At 36.2% G+C, this 17,566-nt stretch overlaps 1 protein-coding gene across 1 annotated transcript in view; it reads right to left on the bottom strand.

Moving 5' to 3' along the window:
• Positions 1-926: 926 nt before the first annotated feature.
• Positions 927-17,566, bottom strand: part of LOC126820658 (heat shock cognate 71 kDa protein) — a 42,298-nt gene continuing 25,658 nt past the window's right edge. The window contains exons 6-7 of the mRNA XM_050548766.2: positions 12,345-12,746; positions 927-1,559 (exon numbers count right to left, since the gene is read on the bottom strand). Of these exons, the coding sequence (XP_050404723.1) occupies positions 1,120-1,559; positions 12,345-12,746 (842 nt within the window). The 3' untranslated portion in view covers positions 927-1,119. The remainder of the gene's footprint in view (positions 1,560-12,344; positions 12,747-17,566) is intronic.

Genomic DNA, 17,566 nt, shown 5'->3' with positions numbered 1-17,566 from the left:
TCGGATTAAAATTGTGACCTCTAGAGGGTCCACAACCTTGATATACCATATTTGAGAACGATGGGCGGCCATTTTGTCAGTTTTGGTCCGATTTTCACGAAATTCGAACATCCTTAGGGTGTAACAGCGATATACTAAAATGTTTTGTTTTTTTTAAATCGGATAAAAATTATGACATCTATAGGGTCCACAAGCTAAAAAAGTGATTTTTCATACAATCAGGGACCATAATTCAGGAAGTTATTGTCCGATATGCGCGAATATCGAAAGGAACTGATATCTTTGGGTTATAATCATATTTAGAGTTTAAACCAAATCGGATAAAAATTGTGACATCTACAGTGTTCACAAGCTAAACACGTGATTTATCGTACAATCAAGGGCCATAATCCATGCAGTTACAGTCCGATACATGCCAATATCGAAAGGAACCGAGATCTTAGGGTGATAAACCTATTTTTCAAGTTTTGTTGAAATCGGATAATTGTTACCTCTAGTGTTCACCAACAATTGTGGACGGACGGATAGGGGCGACGACAATATACGTCCACATTTTCATGTGGACGTATAAATATACTGTAGTGGTCCTTCTTAATTCATGTAGAATGTGAATATGCTGAACATTTTGCAAAAAGTTTCGTGTGGTTACTAAATGAGCTAGTTTTTGCTTTTTGGTACCCATTTCTACTCCCTCCTCCCCCCCCACTTTCAGTCGTGAGAAATCAGCCCTACGGCCTAAAATGTCAAAAATATTATTTAATTCAAATATTGTTCCTCTCTCCTGGCCTGACATTTATATCCTTTGACAATAACCAAAGCAGGTTCGATAGTAACCCATGCATGGCTAGTGATATAGCTTTTCATCTACTGAAACCCTAGTTGTTTTTCTTATTGCTTTCACAGCATTTAATCCAATAATTAAACACTGAATGTTGAAAAGTTTAATTCCAGTTTATAGAATACCCAAAAGATAACATTGATTGCAAAACAAACTTTGCTTCATTATCACAAAAAAAAAGTGTCTTACGGAGATTTTGTTTGAACTGAATGATACATTATGGGATAATGATGAAATGTTGAAAGCACTTGACATAATTTGATTTAAACTAGAAATGTTATTCAATCAACTTCTTCAATAGTAGGTCCAGATCCTCCAGTACCTCCTGCTCCAGCTGCCCCGGCTCCAGTCCCACCAAAATCTGGCATACCGCCGGGCATTCCTCCAGGAGCACCACCACCTGCACCTTGGTATAATTTGGTAATGATTGGGTTGCATACACCTTCAACTTCCTTTTGCTTGTGCTCATACTCATCTTTTTCAGCCAATTGGTTGGCGTCCATCCATGCTATTACTTCATTACATTTATCAACAATAGCTTTCTTGTCATCTTCACTAATCTTATCTTTCATTTTCTCATCTTCTACAGTTGTCTTCATATTAAAAGCATAACTTTCTAGACTGTTCTTAGCAGATATTCTATTCCTTTGGTTTTCATCTTCAGACTTGTATTTTTCAGCATCATTAACCATTTTCTCAATTTCTTCTTTGCTAAGACGACCTTTAAAAAAAAAAAAAAAAATCACAGAACATTAAATTAATCCTTTATTAGTACATACCCACAATTTATAGGGTAATTATTTCCAATAACCAGCGGCTGCCAGGCAGGATACGCCCACATTTTGCAAGAGATGGATAGAGAACAAGCTAAAACCAAACAATTTTTTTTGTACAATCAGGGGCAATAATCCAGAAACTTGTGGCCTGAAATGTGCAAATATCAAAAGGAACAGATCTTTGGGATATAAATTGTGACCTCTACAGGGTCCATAACCTTTGTATTACACACTTCGCGTACAAAGAGAGGCCATTTTGTCGGGCAGTTTCATTTCGATTTTCCCGAAATTCGAATTAAACCTTCATTATAGTGGAATGGTGATGTATTTAAATTTTTTTTTTAAAATCAGAAAAAAATTGTGACCTCAAGAGAATCCGCAAGCTAAACAAGCCAACAGTGAGGCTGATGTCCCCCGCCGAAATAGGAAAATAATTAGAGGACACATATAAATTTATCACAAATCTTTTACAAAGTATTGAACAATCAAACAGTATATCTTTACTTATAGTCTAAGCATACAATGTTTTTGATGGAATAATTATAGCATATTAAGGGGAAAACATGCTCTATGCCTACAGATCTAGAGTTTGGTTGTATCAACGGGTCTATTTTCCATCTTGCTGCAAGTTGTGCAAAGTTCACTGTTTTCTTTCTGTCATTAAATGTCAATTCATTATTGCATACTACATATTTAATTAATTTATAATAGTTTCTTTTTCAATTTGTTTTTTCTGCTTACCATAAGCGGAACGGACGGACAGACAAACAGACAGACGGACGAACCCATTTTAATAGTTCCCTGCTTTCTTCGAAAGGCGGGGGACAATCAAAGTAGGAGAGTTATTGTTTTCCAAAGTCTCGACCAATCAAATTGCGTATCGCTCTGCTTACCCTGAGCAGAAAATGCTCATTATCAAACTTAGTCAAGGTATTACTGTAATGAAACTATACACCAAGTTTCATCAATCTCACTTAATTAGAACTAAAGTTATCGTGTCCCAAAGCATCAACCAATCAAATTGCTTATCTCTGCTTACCCTAAGCGGAAAATGCTCATCTTCGAACTCCATCAAGACATTGACCTAATCAACACATACACCAAGTTTGAACATTCTAGCTCAATTAGGAAGAGAGTTATCGTGCCCCAAAGTATCAACCAATCAAATTGCTTATCTCTGCTTACCCTAAGCGGAAAATGCTCATCTTCGAACTCCATCAAGGCATTGACCTAATCAACACATACACCACGTTTGAACATTCTAGCTCAATTAGGAAGAGAGTTATCGTGCCCCAAAGTATCAACCAATCAAATTGCTTATCTCTGCTTACCCTAAGCGGAAAATGCTCATCTTCGAACTCCATCAAGGCATTGACCTAATAAACACATACACCAAGTTTGAACATTCTAGCTCAATTAAAAGTTATCGTGTCCCAAAGCATCAACCAATCAAATTGCTTATCTCTGCTTACCCTAAGCGGAAAATGCTCATCTTCGAACTCCATCAAGGCATTGACCTAATCAACACATACACCAAGTTTGAACATTCTAGCCCAATTAGGAAGAGAGTTATCGTGTCCCAAAGCATCAACCAATCAAATTGCTTATCTCCGCTTACCCTAAGCGGAAAATGCTCATCTTCGAACTCCATCAAGGCATTGACCTAATAAACACATACACCAAGTTTGAACATTCTAGCTCAATTAGGAAGAAAGTTATTGTGTCCCAAAAAGTGTGACGGACAGACAGACGGACAGACAGACAGACAGACGGACGAACCCATTTTAATAGTCCCCTGCTTTCTTCGAAAGGCGGGGGACAAAAAGCAATTTTTTGAATTATCAGGAAGTTAAGTTTGGGTATCCGCGATTATCAAAATGAAATGAAATGGGGTTTAACGTCCTACCCCTATACTGGGCTTTTGAATTATCAAAGGAACCAAGAACTTTGTGTGTAATGGTAATATATAGAGGGTCCACAACATTGATTTACCAGATGTTTACACTATTTGCGTACGAGGGGCGGCCATTTTGTCCGGCAGTTTTGGTCCGATTTTCATGAAATTCAAACTCAAACAGTACTGTGTAATAGATATATTCAAACATTTTTTTTTTTTTTTAAATCGGGTAATAAGCTAAACACACAATTATCGTACAATCAGGGGCCATAATTCAGAAGGTTACGATTCGAAATGTACAAGATTCGAAAGGAACCAAGATATTTGGGTTATAAACATGTATTTCAAGTTTCATCCAAATCAGACGAAAATTGTGACCTCCAGAGGGTCCACAACCCTGATACACAATATTTTGACATTATTTGTGACCGAGGGGCGGCCATTTTGTCCATCACTTTCAGTCCGATTTTTACGAAATTCGAAACTCAGCCATTCTTGGGGTGCAACGGTGATATATTCAAACGTTTTTTTAAATCAGATAAAAATTGTGACCTCTATAGTGTTCACAAGCTAAAAACACCATTTTCATACAATCAGGGGCCACAATTCAGGAAGTTATGGTCCAATATGCGCAAATATTGAAAGAAAATGGATATCTATTCAAACTTTTTTTTTTTTAAATCGGATAATAATTGTGACCTCTAGCGGGACCACAAGCTAAACATGCAATTTTCGTATAATCAGGGACCATAATTTAAGAGGTTACGATTCGAAACGTACGAATTCGAAAGAAATTAAGATATTTGGGTTATAAACATGCATTTCAATTTTCATCCAAGTCAGATGAAAATTGTGACCTCCAGAGGGTCCAAAACCCTGATATACAATATTTTGACATTTGTGAACGAGGGGCGGCCATTTTGTCTGTCACTTTTGGTCCGATTTTTACAAAAATCGAAACTCAACCATCTGAGGGGTGCAATGGTGATATATTCAAACGTTTTTTTAAATCGGATAAAAATTGTGACCACTTTTGGGTCCACAAGCTAAAAACGCGATTTTCATACAATCAGGGGCCATATTTCAGGAAGTTATGGTCCAATATGCACAAATATCGAAAGGAATCGAGATCTGTGGGTTATAAACATACATTTCAAGTTTAAACCAAATCGGATAAAAAATTGTGACGTCTACAGTGTTCACAAGCTAAATACGTGATTTTTTGTACAATGAGGGGCCATAATCCATGAAGTTACAGTCGGATACATGCCAATATTGAAAGGAACTGAAATCGTAGGTGATAAGCCTATATTTCCAGTTTCATTGAAATCGGATAAAAATATGGCAGATTTGGTGTATATATATATGAAAACTAAACAAGCCAACAGTGAGGCTGATGTCCCCCGCCGAAATCCCAAAATAATTAGATGACACATTAATTAATCGCACATTTATTTTTTTCAAAAGTATCGAGCAATCAAACCATACACTAAGTTTCATCAATCTATCAGATAGAATCAAGATTATCTTGTCCCAAACCATCCACAAATGAAATTGATTAGCTCTGCTTAGCATCAGGTCGAAATGTTAATCATTCACCTAATGAACATCTACATCAAGTTTAACCATTCACCTAATAAACATGTACGCCAAGTTTGAAATTCTACCTTAATTAGGAGAGTTATTGTGTTCCAAACAGAAAAAGTCAGTGCATTACCATGTTTTTATAAGGTACAGAATGAATATAAACAAGGGAATGTACGGACTATTTCTATTTTTCTCGTGTTCTCTTATCTAATAACATTCAATTACTTTATTGAATTGTCAGGTATCCTCTTACAGTCCCATATAACTTTTGGTCTTGGAAGGAATTGTTAGTGAGCAGAAATTCGGCGTGTATCTGTTATCACTCGTCACATCAGTCAGTTATATAGACGTATGACTCGTGTTTTCCTTTGGCGTTCGTCACTTCCGATTCAGAAAACCTGTATTACTCAGCTATCGTAGCAATGATCTCTGTTAAAATTATATTTGAAATGTGTTTAACCAGCTCTACCACATATGTGATAATGACTGGCACCAATATTGTCCTTTAATTAGAACTAAAGTTATTGTGTCCCAAGGCATCCATCAATCAAACTGCTTATCTCTGCTTACCCTAAGCAGAAAATTCTTATCTTCGAACTCCATCAAGGCATTCACCTAATAGACACCTACACCAAGTGTGAACATTCTACCTCAATTAGAATGAGAGTTATTGTGTTCCAAAGTCTCGACCAATCAAATTGCTTATCACTCTGTTTGCCCTGAGCAGAAAATGCCCATTATCGAACTTAGTCAAGGTATTGATGTAATGAAACAATACACCAAGTTTCATCACTCTCAATTAGAACTAAAGTTATCGTGCCCCAAAGCATCAACCAATCAAATTGCTTATCTCTGCTTACCCTGAGCAGAAAATGCTCATCTAATTCGATCAAATCATTGACCTAACAAACACCTACACCAAGTTTGAACATTCTAGCTCAATTAGAGTTATTGTGTCCCAAAAAGTGTGACGGACAGACAAACTCATTTTAATAATCTCCTGCTTTCTTCGAAAGGCCCATGGGGCACCCACAAGACAAAATTGTAATTTTGTTAATAACTGCAGTCCACCCCTGTGAGTGAGAGGGAGAGAGAGAGTTTTAACTCCACTCACACAAACTAGGTCATTTCAGGACTAACATACGGTTCAATTTTATTTCAATAATACGCTTGCACGTAGGGTTTCTTTATCAGTGGGAGGAAACCGGAGAAAACCCACGAGGTTGGACAGACGACCCTACTCCTCGTCACCTACAACCCGGGAATCGAAACCACCCCAGTTGACTGAAAGACAGATCTTATGATACCATTCGGCCTTGTGGGGGGTTGGATGGCTGAATGGTTAGCACGTGCGCACTGTATCATAACTCCCAAGGCATTCACCTAATGAAAGCCTACACCAATTTTGAGCATTCTACCTCGATTAGGAGAGTTATTGTATTCCAAAGTCTCAACCAATCAAATTGCTTAATGCTTTGTTTACCCTCAACAGAAAAGGTTCATTATCAACCTTAGTCAAGGTACTGATATATTTAAGCTATACACTAAGTGTCCGCACTCTCACTTAAATTTTACGGTTTTATTTCCATTCATGTGCATAGTAAATGGTTTAAAATTGGGCTTGAATTATTCAGTTAACAGCGAATTTATTATTTCAGAGCATTGAAATATTCGTCAATGTTGCGGAATTTCCAATTCTTGAAAAATGTTTTGTGTTAAAAGTATAGACGTGTGGTAGCTGGGAGGAAATTTCCATTCAATTTTATAGCCTGTCACGTGGTTATAAAAGGGCGCGAATTTGAGTCACGTGATGTAAACACATTCGGCCCTGCAAAGGGCGTGAATAAAATGGAATTAACTATCGTTATTTATTTTCAGGCAAGTCCTTTATTCATGTAACATAACGCTTTCTTCATAAAAAAAACCCATTGTGTTGCATTTTGACCTAATTTACGGCGAATATGAGTCTTAGGAACTTGGAATGGATTTTTCTTCTCATGTAGAAATGACGTCATAATGCAAAACTACGCAATTTATTTGACAAAATTGCCCGTTGTATACCATTTTCAAGTGCTCAGCGGGCGCACTTAACATGCTCCGATTTTATTGATTTTAACAGCATCAAAACAATAAAACGAACTTTCAATCGGTCGGGGATGCTATATTGAAAAATCGCCTCAAAAGATGTGAATTGAAGCGTTCAACTTACAAAAAATGTCTGCTATTTCGAAATGCCACCAAATCACCCCCGACATAGTGAAAGATCGACATAGTGAAAGATCGTTCATTTATCTTTCTAATGATATTAGGTGTGCCATATGCCGCCATTTTGTTGTCTAAGAAAAAGAAAAAAAATATGGTTTTCCCCACAAATACAATGGGCCTATGAAAATCATAAGTTACGTTTTTTGTAACCACCGCAAACAAAATGAGGTTTCCTTGAGAGAAAAAAGGTATGTGGATAGGTTTTAATACTTTTAACGGCTTTTGAAAAAAGTCTGTGACGTTCCGGTTATCAAAGAAATAAAAAACGCCGTCAAAATATTTATTTATTCATCGTTGTAATCCAAGTTCGGGGTCTTTTCCGGGGATGTTTCAAAACACAAACAATAAATATTTTGATATCAATGTTTAGCGGTAGTTTCGTATTTTTTAATAATGACCTTGTGGTTGAATAAAATTACTATTTTCATCGCTAAATACTTCTTAGAAAACTTTAAAATATTTTTCCGTTGCGTCAAAGAATTCAAACCTTGTTCGCCTTGATTTAAACTTTCTTATACGAAAATAAAGCTAGCATATCAAATCGAACATTAGCAGAATTCCCGTAAATGGAGTGGGGTGTCCCATGACGTCAGTAAGAAGTTCCCCGGAATTTGACGTTCCGACAGACGCTATACAGAATTTCTGGATGGACTCCTGCAGATATAACATCTATAAATAGGGGTTTCAGGTCACGTGACTTTAGCGTGAAATCGGACAGCCACCGGCTGAAATATAGCCCACTTCAATCTACGATTCTGAATTACTATTTTATGTAAATGCATTACTAGCAATTGAATTGTAATAGTTTAATATCAATCTCAATATCTGCAAAGATTTAGGCTAAAAAAAATTATCGAAATGTTAGCAAAATTACCGTTTGTTTACAGGAGACGCTCGCGGGAAAAAAACGCTCTGACGTCACGCGATTTGACATATCATTCAAATGATTACGATTTTAATAAATCTTAGCCGACAATAGCGCGCGTTTTTCAATTTCTATATAAAAAGTAATGGAAATGTGATTTTTTTTACATTAAAATTTGTATTGATGAATGTGTGTGAGCATACAAAATGTAGATAGATTTGTAAATAGTTTAACTGATACACAGTTAACTTAATGTTACTATTATTTATCAAGTTATGTTTTACTAAAATCTGATAAATTATATATTTAAATATTTATATGTTTAAATGTTAAGGTTAATTCAAACATGGTCAAAGTTAAGGATGTAACGGTTCAAAAATTCTTGAACCGGTTAACTAGTCGTTAAAACCCAACTGTAACCGGTTAACCCATAAAAATTTTCTATCAAAATATTTGTTGCACCAAAATAAGACATTACACTATTTTGCCGTATTACACCATTTTGCCTATACCGTTTTTTTAGGACTTCGAATTTTGTCTAATGGTTTGGATTGTTCGTACTTTGTTTTATTTTATTTACTTAATAATATATTTTTAAATTATTAGTATTACAGATTTTAAGTTAACAGTCAGTACAAAGTCCATTCATTCATTCATTCTTGATGTTTCATTTCTCCATCTTGTGCCTGCTGACAGGTCATGTAATGAGTATAGACCAGTTGAATTGAAATGTTGATTTTTATTTAAAAAAAAAAAAAAAAAAAAAAAAAAAAGCTTCACTAATACTTCATAAGATTAGTTATGAAATCAATATTTGAAAGTATACCTTTGGATTTTTAAATATAAAATAGGTTTGATTATTCAACATCAGCTAATTCCAAAGAATTTACTACACCTGTTGCTATCACAAGCCATGCTGTATGTGTGGTACCAATGACCCGTATGTCAACTTTGATCCCACAGCATCAAGCACTCAAGTGATAATATAAACAATTTTACAATTATATCCTCTCAATTTTAATATTATTTCATCACATCATACTTGTTTCATTTTGAGACTTTGTGGAGTGATGAGGTTAATACTGTAAAACAATTAATTTGACAATCAGTTGAGGCTATTTAATGCTTGGCAGTGAGTGCTAATAACATACACAAATGTCAAAACTTTGAGCGGGAATTTAAAGACATCAACTTCCCGAGACTTATTACAAATGACTAAGTGCTATTTAAAATATTTATGTGGTCAAGAAAACAATGTTGTGGCTATCATTCCTCGGTTTAAAGGTCGGGTATCATATGAAAACGAATATCGATTAGTAATTTTTTTAACCGGTTTAACAGTGCAACTGAACCGTGACCGGTTAACCGTTTATATCCTTAGTCAAAGTACTTCTAAAAATGAATCAGTATGGTTTTACCAGATTACCCATGCACTGCACAGCTGTATTAACAAAAACGCAATTTTGTTGCCATGGTAACCAAAAGTAGCAATTGGAATGTTCAGAGAGAAAAAATAATGTTTTTTTTCAAAGAGATCAGCATGAGGAACCCTTAAGTAAGCATTTTCACTGCAAAATTCTATATAGTAAAGAAATGGTGACATATGTGCATATTAATTAGCTGTACTTTCGGTTATAAACTTACATTTCAAGTTTCAACAAAATCAGATAAAAATTGTAACCTCTATTGGGTCCACAACCTTGACATACCATATTTTTACGCTATTTGAGAACGAACGGCGGCCATTTTGTCTGTCAATTTTGGGCCGATTTTCACGAAATTCGAACTCAACCGTCCTTAGGGTGTAACGGTGATATAATGGTACGGTTATTTAAATGGGATAAAAATTATGACCTCTATAGGGTCCACAAGCTAAAAACGCGAATTTTCGTACAATCAGGGGCCATAATTCAGGAAGTTACTATCCGATATGCGCGAATATCGAAAGGAACCGAGATCTTTGGGTTATAAACTTACATTTGAAGTTTCAACAAAATCGGATAAAAATTGTGACCTCTATAGGGTCCACAACCTTGATATACCATATCTTTACGCTATTTGAAAACGAAGGGCGGCCATTTTGTCTGTCAGTTTTGGGCCGATTTTCACGAAATTCGAACTCAACCATCCTTCGGGTGTAAGTGTGATATAATACCTTTTTTTAAATCGGATAAAAATTATGACCTCTATAGGGTCCTTAAGCTAAAAACGCGAATTTTCGTACAATCAGGGGCCATAATTCAGGAAGTTACTATCCGATATGCGCGAATATCGAAAGGAACCGAGATCTTTGGGTTATAAACTTACATTTGAAGTTTCAACAAAATCGGATAAAAATTGTGACCTCTATAGGGTTCACAACCTTGATATACCATATCTTTACGCTATTTGAAAACGAAGGGCGGCCATTTTGTCTGTCAGTTTTGGGCCGATTTTCACGAAATTCGAACTCAACCATCCTTCGGGTGAAAGTGTGATATAATACCTTTTTTTAAATCGGATAAAAATTATGACCTCTATAGGGTCCTTAAGCTAAAAACGCGATTTTTCGTACAATCAGGGGCCATAATTCAGGAAGTTACGATCCGATATGCGCGAATATAGAAAGGAACCGAGATCTTTGGGTTATAAACTTACATTTGAAGTTTCAACAAAATCGGATAAAAATTGTGACCTCTAGGATCCACAACCTTGAAATACCATATTTTTACGCTATTTGAGAACGAACGGCGGCCATTTTGTCTGTCAATTTTCTGAACTCAGCTGTCCTTAGGGTGTAACGGTGATATAATGGTACGGTTATTTAAATGGGATAAAAATTATGACCTCTATAGGGTCCACAAGCTAAAAACGCGAATTTTCGTACAATCAGGGGCCATAATTCAGGAAGTTACGATCCGATATGCGCAAATATCGAAAGGAACCGAGATCTTTGGGTTATAAACTTACATTTGAAGTTTCAACAAAATCGGATAAAAATTGTGACCTCTATAGGGTCCACAACCTTGATATACCATATTTTTACGCTATTTGAAAACGAAGGGCGGTCATTTTGTCTGTCAGTTTTGGGCCGATTTTCAAGAAATTCGTTCTCAACCGTCCTTCAGGTGTAAGTGTGATATAATACCTTTTTTTAAATCGGATAATAAATATGACTTCTATAGGGTCCACAAGCTAAAAACGTGATTTTTCGTACAATCAGGGGCCATAATTCAGGAAGTTACGGCCCGATATGCGCGAATATCAAAAGGAACCGAGATCTTTGGGTTATAAATTTACATTTAAAGTTTCAACAAGATCGGATAAAAATTGTGACCTCTATAGGGTCCACAGGCTAAAAACATGATTTTTCTTACAATCAGGGGCCATAATCCATGAAGTTTCGATCCGATACATGCCAATATCGAAAGCAGTCGAGATCTTTTGGGGATAAACCTATATTTCAAGTTTCGTCAAAATCGGATAAGAATTATGACCTGTAGAGAGTCCACTAACAATTGTGGAAGGACGGGCGGACAGACAGTCGGATGTCCGGACGTACAGGGGCGACGGCATAATACGTCCACATGAAAATGTGGGCGTACAAAAATTAAATTGCTGATAAGCGAAAAGTAGCCGGAAATTTGCCGGTTGCTAATGACATCCACGTATTGATGTAATGAAACTATACTCCAAATTTCATCTCACTTATTAGAACTAAAGTTATATTGTCCCAAAGCATGAACTAATCAAATTGCTTATCTCTGCTTACCCTAAGCAGAAAATTCTCATCTTCAAACTCCATCAAGGCATTCCCCTTAATAAACGCCTACACAAGTTTGAATGACACACAGACACATTTTAATGGTCCCCTGCTTTTTTTGAAAGTTGGGAGAAAAAAAAAAAACCTACGTTTATTTGAATGCCAAAACTGAAATATAGCAGGGTTAATTCTGCCAACAATCAATGGTGGTATCTTGATAATAGAATTGTTCAGACATCCAAATATCTAGCATCTTTAGTCCAGGGCGGACTTCACAAGCACTGCGAACGTGTTCATTGGATACTTCATCATTACAACTCTAGTTACATTCAATTAAGATTTTTTCTTTTTTTTCACACACTGGTTAACCTTACCTTTATCATTGGTAATGGTGATTTTGTTCTCTTTACCAGTACTCTTATCAACAGCTGATACATTCAGAATACCATTGGCATCAATATCAAACGTTACTTCAATTTGGGGCACACCTCTTGGTGCTGGTGGGATACCACTGAGTTCAAATTTACCAAGTAAATTGTTGTCTTTGGTCATTGCTCGTTCACCTTCATACACTTGGATTAGTACACCAGGTTGATTGTCTGAATATGTAGTGAAAGTCTGGGTCTGTTTTGTAGGAATAGTTGTATTACGTTTAATCAATGCTGTCATTACACCTCCAGCAGTTTCAATACCCAAGGAAAGAGGCGCAACATCTAACAATAGAAGATCTTGTACTTCCTCCGATTTATCACCCGATAAAATGGCAGCTTGAACAGCTGGGGAAAAAAAAAATATATGTATTAAATGAAATGGGGTTGAACTTCCTACTAAATAACTTAAAAGATGTACACCTAGTCATTAGTTAAACAAGAAGTTGACATGCAAGATACGCTAACATTTTGCAAGAGGTGGACCAGAACAAGCTAATGGTGCGGCTGATGTCCCCTGTTCAAATCCCAAGATAAACAGATGACACTTTAATTAATTGCACATTTATCTTTTTGGAAAGTATTGATTGATCAAATTGATTATCTTTATTAGTCTAACCATAAAATGTTCACAATCAAGTACCTGGTAGTGAGACTATACCATGTTTCATCATTCTCCATCAGTTAGAACATGCGTGTTTATAACCCAAAGATCTTGATTCCTTGCGATATTGGTGCATATCGGACCATAACTTCCTGGATTATGGCACCTAATTGAACAAACCAGCAGCTGCCAGGCAGGATACGACCACATTTTCGAGAGATGGATAGAGAACAAGCTAACAAGAAAGTGATTTTTCTTACAATCAAGGGCCATAATTCAGGAAATTACAATTTGATATGCGCAAATATCGAAAGGAACTGAGATCTTTGTGTTATAAACTTACATTTCAAGTTTCAACAAAATCGGATAAAAATTGTGACCTCTATAGGGTCCACAACCTTGATATACCATATTTTTACGCTATTTGAGAACGAAGGGCGGCCATTTTGTCTGTCATTTTTGGTCCGATTTTCACGAAATTCGAACTTGGTCGTCCTTGGGGTGTAAAGATGATATAATAATACGTTTTTTAAAATCGGATAAAAATGATGACCTCTATAGGGTCCACAAGCTAAAAACGCGATTTTTCGTACAATCAGGGGCCATAATTCAGGAAGTTACGGTCCGATATCCCCAAATATCGAAAGGAACCAAGATCTTTGGGTTATAAACTTACATTTCAAGTTTCAACAAAATCGGATAAAAATTGTGACCTCTATAGGGTCCACAACCTTGATATACCACATTTTTACGCTATTTGAGAACGAACGGCTGCCATTTTGTCTGTCAATTTTGGGCCGATTTACACAAAATTCGAACTCAGTCGTCCTTATGGTGTAACGGTGATATAATAATACAGTTTTTTAAATCGGATAAAAATCATGACCTCTATAGGGTCCACAAGCTAAAAACGCGGCGATTTTTCGTACAATCAGGGGCCATAATTCAGGAAGTTATGGTCCGATATGCGCGAATATCGAAAGGAACCGAGATCTTTGGGTTATAAACTTACATTTCAAGATTCAACAAAATCGGATAAAAATTGTGACCTCTATAGGGTCCACAAGCCAAAAACGTGATTTTCGTACAAACAGGGGCCATAATCCATGAAGTTTCGATCCGATACATGCCAATATCGAAAGCAGCCGAGATCTTTTGGAGATATACCTATATTTCAAGTTTCGTTAAAATCGGATAAGAATTGTGACCTGTAGAGTGTCCACAAACAAATTGTGGACAGACGTCCGGACGGACAGGGGCGACGGCATAATACGTCCACATGAAAATGTGGGCGTATAAAAACAGGTTTTGAGCCTGATTTTCGTACAAACAGGGGCCATAATCCATGAAGTTTCGATCCGATACATGCCAATATCGAAAGCAGCCGAGATCTTTTGGAGATATACCTATATTTCAAGTTTCGTTAAAATCGGATAAGAATTGTGACCTGTAGAGTGTCCACAAACAAATTGTGGACAGACGTCCGGACGGACAGGGGCGACGGCATAATACGTCCACATGAAAATGTGGGCGTATAAAAACAGGTTTTGAGCCTGTGGAAGGTGAAACAAGGGCCATAACTCTAGAAGTAATTACTGGAAATTGCCGAAATCCAATAGGCATCTTTTCACCAATTTAAATAATGCATATAAATTTCATCAAGATCAGATGATAACTTTGGGCGTTTAGAGCGTTCACAAGGTACAATAAAGTGAAAAGATAGGTTGCTAGGCAACAAAATCATCCGAGCTGTCGACAACGGTTGTCGCATATTTATTCTTTTGTAGGTAATTAGGGGCATTTAATAGACATTTTCATACAGATCCACAATCTAAAAAGGCGATTTTTCATACAATCAGGGGCCATAATTCAGGAAGTTACGGTCCGATATGCGCGAATATCGAAGGAACCGAGATCTTTGGGTTATAAACTTACCTTTCAAGTTTCAACAAAATCGGATAAAAATTGTGACCTATATAGGATCCACAACCTTGATATACCATATTTTTACGCTATTTGAGAATACCATATTTTTAGGCTATTAGAGAACAAACGGCAGCCATTTTGTCTGTCAATTTTAGGCCGATTTTCACGAAATTCGAACTCAGTCATCCTTACGGTGTAACGGTGATATAATAATACGTTTTTTTAAATCAGATAAAAATTATGACCTCTACAGGGTCCAAAAGCTAAAAATGCGATTTTTCGTACAATCAGGGGCCATATTTCAGGAAGTTACGGTCCGATATGTGCGAGTATCGAAAGAAAACGAGATCTTTGGGTTATAAACTTACATTTCAAGATTCAACGAAATCGGACGAAAATTGCGACCTCTATAGGGTCCACAAGCCAAAAACGTGATTTTTCGTACAAACAGGGGCCATAATCCATTAAGTATCGATCCGATACATGCCAATATCGAAAGCAGCCAAGATCTTTTAGAGATAAACCTATATTTCAAGTTTCGTTAAAATCGGATAAGAATTGTGACCTGTAGAGTGTCCACAAACAAATTGTGGACGGACAGACAGACAGGGGCGACGGCATAATACGTCCACATGAAAATGTGGGCGTATAAAAATGTTTCATTGTTGGATTACCAATTTACTTAACGGTTACTAGTACAGTTTTAGTGAAACTAGAAATGTGAACTAATTTTCAGGATTTGAGGAACTGAAATGCAGTTCTACAATGTTTAGTTGTTATTTTTGTATACAATTAATCAAACTGCGTATTATCTAGCATAAGAATGACCAGACATACTTGTTGTTTTATCTATATAAATTGACATTCACCCAGTTACCACTATACTAGCCAATGCTGGTTTTAAGCGCCAAAGACAATGGTTATATTTTTGTTTATTTATTATGTGTATCTACAAAATGAATAATAAAGTTAATTAACAAATTTGAGTTTTTTTATTAAGTTTAATTAGAACCCAATCCAATTTTACAGAAAAGAAGACGTGGATCGTGATGCATTCGCATCCTAAGGTGGTTAAAAAACAGAGTATCGTATCGTGGCTTAGCGTATCGTTTCAGCCCTTGTATCAATGTATGTATATCTGGTATCATCAGAATATAAGTCTGCCGGGTTTCTGGTGGTGGGTGTGGTATTCCACGCCCTAAATGCCATGACCCCGACAAGAGTTGTCTAATATTTAGACCAAAGCTAGGCTAGATTAGCTCAAATCTGTACCACCTAAAAACAGCTTTGGAGTTGTTCAGTGCCACCACAGGAGTCATGAATGACCACTGCCAGACACGCCCCAAAATAGGCTAACTTCGCAAGCACTGTTCCTGTGTTTTAAAAAATTAAATTTTTAGCCAGGATGCGTAGAATACTAATACCTAGCACGTATGGAAGAGGCGATAAACTGCGGATGCAAGATATTGATTTTTGGGAAAAAAACGTTTTGTGGGGCTAAAAAAACTGAAATTTTCTACTTTTAATAATTGAGGTAAAGTCATCATTCTTACACATCTAAGAACACATCCATTGAGTATTACAAAAACGGCCAAAAAATTTTCCTAGGGGTACCTGTTGCTATGGAAACGGTGGCCATCTTGGATTTCTGCGTATAATTTTAGTCATCCAGAAACTATTCAACAGAATGTTTTAAAATTAAGCAGTGAGGTTACTGACATGTTCCTTTGTGCAATAGGCAAGTTTCATTACAAAATAATAATTAGAAAGCAAGTTATACACATTTTAATGTTAACTTCAAAATTATTTCACATGTCACAGTTGCTATGGCAACAGTATATCAGGAACTATTTTGCAGATTTCAATAAAATTCTCCTATTGCACAAAGTTATTATAAAGGAAGTTATATTCCAAGTTTCAAGAAAATCTGACGATAACTTTCAGAGATATAGCATGACTACAATTGGTAACTCTAGAAAAAAAACTGTTTTGAGAAATCAACAACTGAAGTTGAAGTATTTCAGTGAACACTAGAACAACTTACACCGATCTGTTCAATCCATTTATCTAATATTAATAAACTGACTTAATATATATATTTTCTAATGTATTTCTTATCAATATACAGTATTTTCTTATTTTATTTCTTGTGTGTAAATTTACAACCAAACTTTGACATAGGAATAGATGTTATTCAAAACAACCATAACTATATAATCACCGACAGTAGGCCTACCTGGTAATGGTATTGCAACCATACCACTACTATGTCTAGCAGACGAATATTCATCTTTATTTTGTTTATTATGAGTGTCTGTCATACTTATTTAGTCATCTAAACAATTTCAAAGGCATTATATTTGAAAATCTTCAAAAATATTGATAAACAATGACGTATGGTTCAGTAATATAGCAACCAGGATTGATATGGGACACGAGCTTAGTGCGCATGCCTATTGACCTGACCTAGAGGATTGTCTGCTTCTGATTGGACACTTCACCATTGACCTGTGACCGACCAATCAAATAACGTATTCTCGAAATAACCTCATTAGGTATGCAAAACTTGTTCTTGCTTGCTATTTTTATCTCAATACAGAGGAAAGGTTTCAAGACACCCCCAAAAAACGTCATTTCC

This window comes from Patella vulgata, chromosome 5 (genome assembly GCF_932274485.2).
Source record: "Patella vulgata chromosome 5, xgPatVulg1.2, whole genome shotgun sequence".
NCBI classification, from domain to species: Eukaryota; Metazoa; Mollusca; class Gastropoda; family Patellidae; genus Patella; species Patella vulgata.
This window is presented reverse-complemented; position numbering and strand designations above follow the sequence as displayed.